General features: G+C 38.9%; 1 protein-coding gene across 1 annotated transcript in view; it reads right to left on the bottom strand.

Moving 5' to 3' along the window:
- Positions 1 to 221: 221 nt before the first annotated feature.
- The window catches only part of CHRM2 (cholinergic receptor muscarinic 2), a 148675-nt gene continuing 139867 nt past the window's right edge, over positions 222 to 9029 (bottom strand). Inside the window, exon 3 of the mRNA XM_043589654.1 lies at positions 222 to 5680. Within this exon, the coding sequence (XP_043445589.1) occupies positions 4232 to 5632 (1401 nt within the window). The 5' untranslated portion in view covers positions 5633 to 5680 and the 3' untranslated portion in view covers positions 222 to 4231. The remainder of the gene's footprint in view (positions 5681 to 9029) is intronic.

Raw genomic sequence — 9029 nt, 5'->3', positions numbered from 1 at the left:
TCATGTGGGGTGACACCAGCCAAGATTTATGAATATATTCCTCCAAGAGATATTTAAAGCCAGTGCCATGCTTTCAAAGATTATAAAACAGCTTAACAGTAATACGGGTAGGATTTTGGCTGTTCTCAAACCCTCTCCTTCAAAAACCAAAACTACTTTAAAAAACTGGGCCTACAAAACCTAGTCTTGTTACTCTGAAGCAACATATACCATATTGCGTATTAAGATTTTGTGTATAATATATTTATTTGCATACAGAAATATGTATTTCTATTATACATTTCATTACTTTATTTATAGAATATGTATATTAAGCACACAGCATATTCCAGAAAGATACATTAAATACGCACACAGTTCATGCTGCAGCGTGCACCCTTTTAAAAGAAGCATATTTAAGAGGCGTGGTATTGTATGTACATGCTGAAAATACACTTGGCACAATTCATCCAGCTTTGGGTGCTTCCCTAATCTATTTGCAACATCAGTGCTGTGGTTGTTGAAAGGGAGAGTATCAAACTGGGAGAAGGCAACTACCAATGAACTAAGAGAAAATAACAGTAGATCGCATTTCTAAGTATATGTTGCCATCATTTTGAACTCCCATGTTCCCCAATGTCAGATCTCCAGGATCAAAACAGCAGTGAATGGACAAAGAGAAGAAGTATGTGGGTCCTCCAGCCTCCACACTCAAATGGGAAAGCTTATCCCATGTGACTTATTATATTGGTGACTTTGTCCTAACCCTTGGGAGCTGGTATTAAATTAATGTGATCCGGTAAAGGGGTGATCATTTCTCTTTTTTTAAAGAAATGAACTGGCTTTTTGACATTCTTAATCTCCTCTTCTTATAAGACCACTCTGGAATATTTACATTATTGCTTTGAGGAGAGAAGAAATTCTTGACAGCTATCTACCTTTCCAGTGAAAATAACAGAGATGAATCATATTGTTTCTGAAAGAGACTCCTGATGTTTCTGAAAGAAAAAATGGAAGCTCCAACAGAAACTGACCACATCAACTCCAACCATTTAATGGTCAATTACCGGCAACCTCAACTGACTGGACTCTATGGGAATCGTGATGGGACATTAAGATGTTGGAAACAATGTGCTACGTGCATGGTCTGGTGACTTTGGATGTGTAGATATCTGTCTCCTGTGTTCCCAATCTGTGAATTACACATACACCAGACTCATGGGTGACAATGTCTGATACACAATTGGTGAACATTACCTTTTACAAACAGGTGAGCAATTTGCATTGATATTCTAATAGTGATACAGGATTATTTCCCCGTTTTTACAAAGCAAGCGCTAGAATTCCTTAAAACAGAGGAGAGTTTCTCAGCTTTGGCACTATTGACACTCTGAGCCAAATAATTCTTAGTTGTGTATGTGAGGGAAAGTTGGCCTGTGCACTGAAAGCTGTTAGCAGCATCCCTGGCCTCTATCTGCCAGATGGCAGTAGCTCTCCCCCAAGTTGTGACCACCCAAAATGTCTCCACACAATGTGAAATGTCCCCCAGGGAGCAAAACTGTTCCTGTGTGAGAGCCACTGAAATAGACAAATCCAGCCATAGCTAATGCAAACCTTTGAATACAATCTCCATATCTTTCTAATCATCTACCATTTTCAGTATTCTTCCCATGTCTCTGATTCCAGCTGACAAAGCTTTCACGATGTGTCGGTCTACAGTCACTTCCTTTCTGTAATGCGCGATGGTTTCTCTTTCAACAAGGTTGTGGTGGCTATGGCGAAGATCAAGAATAGAAGGAAGAAAGGGAGGGTGTGATGGCAATGAAGAGTAAGAGGCAGTTTGATTCATGGTGAGTTGAATTGTTAGAGCAGACCAAAAAGACCCAAATCCAGAATCATGAATCCTTGAATCCAAAGAGTTCATCCCAACTAAAGCTGAATCTACATCATAACAGTACAAGTTAATAAGTATTCAGCCAGCCATTGTTTTGTTTACAGCCAACCAAACAGCCCATTGGCTTGATGTCCCTTCCATTCAATTGATTCACTAATTTGAAGAAATAAAATAAAAATACATACGGATTTAACATTTACATTGAAGTAACTGTGGAGTAAAGGAATCTGCATGAACTGATGCCATAGGTGTACACACAGAAGGTTTATGGGTGGGAGTGACTGAAGTTATTCAAACAAGAAGTTATTTTTATAAAGGGTAAGTTACATCCAACTACTGTGGGCAGTTTGACTCTTACTGACTGTCCTTTCTTTATTGTTTACCTTGTGCTTTTTTTTAATTCTCAAAGTTGTTGAGATGCCATCAGTGAGGCAAGTCACACGCGCACACGCACACACACACACACACCAACTCTAAAGTGCTAAGGTTTAATACTGACAAATTAAACATGCTACTCACATTGATGTTACTGGTCAAGACAGCATAAGGCCCATACATTTGAAATGCAAAATATGAAATCTGAAGTGGGTTTTATAAACTTGATTTCTATTGATTGGGCCGTCTTCAGAAAATCTGATTTTAAGACTATAGCAAATACAGTAAGAAAGAAAGTTGAGGGATAAACACAGCTAAATGTGGATCAATACGATCATATGTTTATGAGGGGTACGAAATGAAAAGTCTCTACATGGACAAGATTCTACAACAAGCTGCCGTTTGGCTAATAATAGTTCCTGATAGGACTTTTTATGGTCTAGAATTAAAGAAACAATGAGAAAGGACACAGGCACAGCTACCTGCATTCTTCCTCACAGTTTGCTGATCTCACTTGGCCTCTGTTAGTTATCCACTACGTTCTTGCCACAAAGATTACCTCTATGGACAGACTTTTGAAGTTAAAAAATTTTAGAGAGAATTGACAATTTGAGGAACATGGAACATGTGGTTCCAGGAAATGTTTTTTAACTATTTTTTTCCTCCTCCAGTGGGATATAGGATGGTTATAAAAAACCTCACTGGACTATAAATTGAATATAATTTGTTAGCAGGCATTGAAGAGAACGTCTTATTCTCCTGGGAGTGACCCAGAAGTCATTGGTGCCACCAGAGTATGCTAATCCTACTTACGATTCCAAATGAATAAAGCAGCTTCTTCCCGCTGACAAAGGCCAGAAGTTCATGGTTTACAAGTTAGCATCTCATAGATGGGTCAGGCAGATTCAGGTTGAAAACAGAATGCCCTCTCAGTCTTCTATTTTCTTATTTCAAAATTCATCTGGCCTCAGTAAACTCTCTCCAACTAAAGACGACTGCTATTTAATTTGACAAAACCTCACTTTAAAAAATGACTTTGGTTCTCAAGCGTGTTTATGTATTAGGTAGGCTAGCCCAATAACTTAAGACACTAGTTTAGGAGAAAACCAGATTAGTGAAAACATTTCACCTACAGGATCATAAGCAAACTAACACTTTATAGGCTTTTATATCCCCACAGAATGCAAAGGACACAGTGGGCAGGGGTGAAATGCCCATGTTCATGGCTGTTTCTGGTTGTATTTAGCACGAGTCTTGCAGATTTTGTCCTTACACAATGTAGAAAGGGGATGTACAAAAACCAGTGCCATAATAAGAAAAATAATGTTATGGTCTAGTTGGGGTTTTTGCGTGTTTGCTTTCCTTTGATGGTGGGAAGAGGGAAAGGTAAAAAAAAAAAAAAAATCCAAAGCATTGATTACATCGCAATTCTCCAAATAAAACTGTAACAAAAGAATAATATATGCTTAGCACTTAACACTATGGAGACCATTTCTATATATATTTTTTTTGATCCTCTTCCTTCACTTGTCCATTGTGTGACGTCTATTTTTTTTATGTTTAAGTCTCCATGTTAGCCGTGGCATTTCATCCTCATATGGACACACGGGAACAAAAAAAAAAATGGGAATAAAAAGGAGCGAGGTTATTATTCTTCTTGTGCAGAGATAAAACTGTAGATTCAGAAGCCCTTCTTCAAGAGAGTACGAGAACATGTGGATTGTTCCTTAAGTCCATTAATTCCAAAATGTCTCTTTCATGGTCTCATCGCTCTGAAACTGACAGGGCTGATAAGGTGTGGGTTTCTCAAACTGGAGCATAGGCACGATAAAAGTGTCACTGTCGGGCTCCTTAATTGCACATTCCATAATAAGACTATAAAGTGCAATGGCAGAGATTTTTAAAACCGGGAGGTTTTTTTTTTTTATCCCTTTTCTTTTTCCCAAGCTCCCCCGACCACCTTCCTTCTCTACAAAGGTGTTTTTACCTCGTAGCGCCGATGTTCTTATAATGACACATGAGAAGATGTTTAAAGGTCTTCTTGAAGGTGGCATTACAAAGTGCATAGCAGGCGGGGTTGATAGTGCTGTTGATGTAACAGAGCCAATAACCAATTGTCCACACTGTGTTGGGGATGCAGGGTGCACAGAAGGTGTTGATGAGCACCATGACATTGTATGGGGCCCAAGTGATGATGAAAGCCAACAGGATAGCCAAGATCGTTCTGGTCACTTTCTTTTCCCGAGAAGGAGGAGGCTTCTTTTTGGCAGGCTGCTTCGTCATCTTCACAATCTTACGAGCGACGATGTTCTGTTTTTCGTCTCCGTTCTGACCTGCAGAGCCAACTAGCTCCACAGTGGTATTAGCTGGGGTACATGAGTCACCTTTTGGGGTCTTGGTGACAATTTTGATGCACGTCTGCTTCGAGTTCTCATCTTTGGAGTGGCCCAGGGAAGTGGAGACTGTGTTCTCATCCTGGGTTATTTCATCATCTCTCATATTAGAGGCTACCGCACTGACTGAGGTGGAATCATTGGAGCTCTCCTTCTCCTCTCCCTGGACACAGTTTTCACTCACAGCATCTCTGGGGGCTTTGCCATTCTGGATTTTGTTGTGCTCCAGGCTACCGTCACTGCCAGGTGTGGTGTTGTTGTTTGGCCTCACTATCCTTCCTTGTACCAGACTTGGAGAAACTGGCTCTTGGTTGGCCACAGGCTCCTTCTTGTCCTTCTTTATCCTGCTCTTGCTGGCTCGGGATATGTGCCAGTATAGCACAGTCATGATGATCACAGGCAAATAGAAGGCTGCAATGGCGGTACCAAAGGTGACAGCGGCGTTGGAGAAAAACTGAATGTAGCATTCCCCATCCTCTACAGTCCTCACCCCTACGATGAACTGCCAGAAGAGAATGGCCGGGGCCCACAGGATAAAGGAGAGGACCCAGGCAGCTGCAATCATCATACCTGCCATTTTCGTGGTCCGCTTGACTGGGTAGGTGAGCGGTTTGGTGACACAGAAATACCTGTCAAAGCTGATAATGAGCAGATTCATCACTGAGGCGTTGCTGACCACGTAGTCCAGGGCTAGCCAAAGGTCACATACCACAGGTCCCAAAGGCCAGTAGCCAATCACGGTGTAGAGGGTGTACAAGTTCATGGAGAAAACACCAATGATGAGGTCAGCACAGGCCAAGCTGAACAAAAAGTAATTGTTGACGGTCTGGAGGTGGCGGTTGACTTTAATGGAGACCATGACCAGAATATTCCCAATGATAGTCACCAAACTGAGGGATCCAGCCACAAGGACAATGAACACCACTTCAAATGTCTTATAAGGACTGGTCAGAGCCAGGCCATTGTTAGAGGAGTTTGTTGAGTTATTCATTTTGTGTTCTCTCAATCAGAAGCCAAGTAGCCAAACACTCATTGAAACCTGCAGGGACATAGAAAAGAATGAACAGATATGACATAAACATTGCTTTAAAATATATCAGATTTCTTCCTTTTGAACCACGACTTTTTCTCCAAAAATCCTCATTCTTCCCCTCCATGTTTATTGTACCTATCTGCCCCGATTCCCCACATAAAAAGCAAAGACATTAAATGGATGATGCGAAAGATCCTTTCAGACTGGCAATGTATTTGAAGTCTGAAAACACTTTGAAAGCATCCATATCTAGATGTGGTATCTGTCTGTCCGTCTGTCATCAATCAATTTAGCTGAGTATACTACTGATGGATTAAACTAAATAAACTAGGATTATACATAAGACCTTCCAAAGCATCAAGAGGTTTCTGGTATAGACATAAAAATTAATAAACCAATGCAAGGAAGAAAGCATAAAACTTACAGTGTGGAGTGGGTGACTTTTATAGTCTATAGCATCTTTCCATCTGGTAGCTTTAAGTAAGCCTTTTTCATAATAATACTGATACTGATTATAACCAAAATAAGATAATAATAATAACTAATTATCCAGTACACTTCCACTAATGAGAATTATTCTTCTCTGATCTCCATTTTGCCCTTGTAGTGAGTATCACATAGCTAACATTTCCAATATTCTATATCCTGCAAAATAAGTCATTTATTAAATGTGTATTGATAACCACATGAATTTTCTGAATGTTTTATCTTTCAAGTCACCACCAAATTTATTGTTCTACTGTTCTTCCTGCCAAATATTTGGTACAGTCAGGCTAGGATTTATATTTGTTTGTCAGAAGAGAGAACTGCAGTCCAGAAAGAGTAATTTATATAAGGTCACATATCGAGTCAATCAGAAAAATGAGTCTAGGAACAAACCTGTTTAAGAATTTACTCATTCACTTTGTCCTCACATTCCTATCGAGCAACTTCTCTGGATTAGGCATTTGATGTATGCGGGATATTCGGTGACGATTAAGACAAGGTCCCTACCTCTGAGAGGCATGTGCTCTGGGGGTAGGGATGGGCTGCTAAAGAAGCAATTATTAAAACCAAGTATACTTTCTGTTGCCAAACCCTGCAGTGTTTAAATAAACACATAATTATCATTTTTCAGATAATATCACCAAAGTCTGGTGCCAGCCTCACACACAGGAAGTTACATTGCAGCTATCGTTACAAAGATACGCAAAAAGGTCTACTCAAGGATGCTCATTCAGAAATGCTACAGTAGAAAACCCCCCTAGAAATATTAAAAACAACTCACTGACAGAGGATTGGTTAAATATATGATGGAATACCCTTACAATGGAATAGTATGCAGCTGTTAAAACAGAGGTAGATATGTGTACTGGCCTTGTTGTGGAAAGTTATACGGTTAGAAGATGATATGATCACAGCAAGACTCAGAATGTTATAGAATATAGTTCTAATTAAGCAGAAAGGCGATTACATACATGAAATGAATTTGTAGGTCTTGAGGAAACATTGAAGAGTGTAATCAAGGTAATGATGTTAATGAAATGCCACTTACCATTTTGCCTTCCGAAATTATACACGAGGTGGCAGTTACTGCTCCAAGGAAAAGGCACTTACAAAGCATCATTTACTTTTGATATCATACGCTTCAGAATACTGTTCAATGCTTCCATTATGAATATATTTTGTTATAATTACACAAAATGCAGATGTTCAGGCTGACTCCAGACCTCCCGATTCAGAATTACAAGGCATGTTAGGAAACACTTTTGAAGCCACCCCTGTGTTACCTGTTTTAAAATCTGGCCCACTATGTATCATCCCACCATTGGATACCACAACTTTTTCTGTTGGCTTGGTCCTCATCCATCACATAAACATTCCCAGTGTAAGTCTTGCGTGTTACGCTTTGGAGGAAATGCTTTCTTCAATATTATATTCCTCACTGGGTATTACGGAGAGTTTGGTTTTGTTAAAGCATAACACAATAGACATCTACTGGGGGGTCTTGAAATGTATCCCCCAATAAATAAGGGGGGAATATTGCAGTTAGTAGCCCTCAGGTTTCCACCTTTATAGATCCCCTGTTCATGGCTTTCAACTAGGATACCGATCGATACACCCCATCTATGATTTTCCTCCTTCACTAGAAAAGCAGTGAATTTTGGCTTCTTAGTCTTTTTAGCTGTACCATCCAGCTCACTGCCTCAAATGTAACTGGTGCTCAAAAATGTTTATTGAATCAAAACAGGATTAACAATTAATATTATTAATTCAGCCTCTATTTACTTACCCAGTGGAATTGGCTCAATAGAATTTCTCTGTAACAGCACCCCCCCCTTTTTTTTTTTTGGTCATGATTCATACAACTGTTTATTCATGAAATTTATTTGAACAAAGTAATTTCACTAATCCAATCATAATTCCAATGATTCTTTATTAGCTAAGGTAACTGTAAGACAGAATCCTGACTTGCTTATAAGCTCGCTTTTGTCTGTTCATTAAATTCACCGACATATTTTGAATTGAGTTATATTTATCTGTTCACAAATCGCTCATTTTAATAAATTTTGATTGAAAAATACTAAAGATTTACCTTCTGAACGTCCTATTTGATACTTTATTCTTCACATTCATTTTAATAAAACATAGGACTATATTTATTTTAGTTTTAAAAAGCTTTTTGGTGACTTCCTCTCAAAAATAATGTAGAAATATAACATTTATGTTAAAAAATAAACTAGTTTGATCTTTTATTTTATGGATTAAGAAAGCATAAGAGTAAGTGATTTATCCATAGTCACATGGCTCTTGCCATCATTTATGCTAATAATAATACGTGTTACTATTCTAAAATATCACAGTAACATAAAGCTGTATGATTCTATTTATTTATTTGTTAATTTTTCCTCCTTTCTCCTCTTTCCCTCTTCTTGTTTACAGTGAGCATGCATTACATTTCAACTAAAAAACAAGGGGTGCCTGGGTGGCTCACTCAGTTAAGCATTGGACTCTTGATTTCAGCTCAGGTCATGATCTCGTGGCTCATAAGTTCGAGTCCCACATCGGGCTTTGTGCTGACAGCATGGAGCCTGCTTGGGATTCTCTGTCTCTGTCTCTGTCTCTCAAAAATAAATAAACTTTAAAAACAACAACAAAAACCCCCAAAATCAAAGAATCCAAAAAACTAAAAAACCAAAAAAACAACAGTCTTAGGACTCTCAAACATATGTTATCTCACCTTCTATTAACAGCTCTATAAAATATATAAACACATCCAATCACCCCCTTGATTTGAAGACAGAAGCTGAGTCCACAGTAGGGGTTTAAGTGATCACTCTCAGTTTCAAGGTTAGTGAGCAAAAACTCTGCCACT

This window comes from Prionailurus bengalensis, chromosome A2 (assembly GCF_016509475.1).
Source record: "Prionailurus bengalensis isolate Pbe53 chromosome A2, Fcat_Pben_1.1_paternal_pri, whole genome shotgun sequence".
Classification (NCBI taxonomy): domain Eukaryota; kingdom Metazoa; phylum Chordata; class Mammalia; order Carnivora; family Felidae; genus Prionailurus; species Prionailurus bengalensis.
Note: the sequence above shows the minus strand (reverse complement) of the source record. Positions and strands in the feature narration are given on the sequence as shown.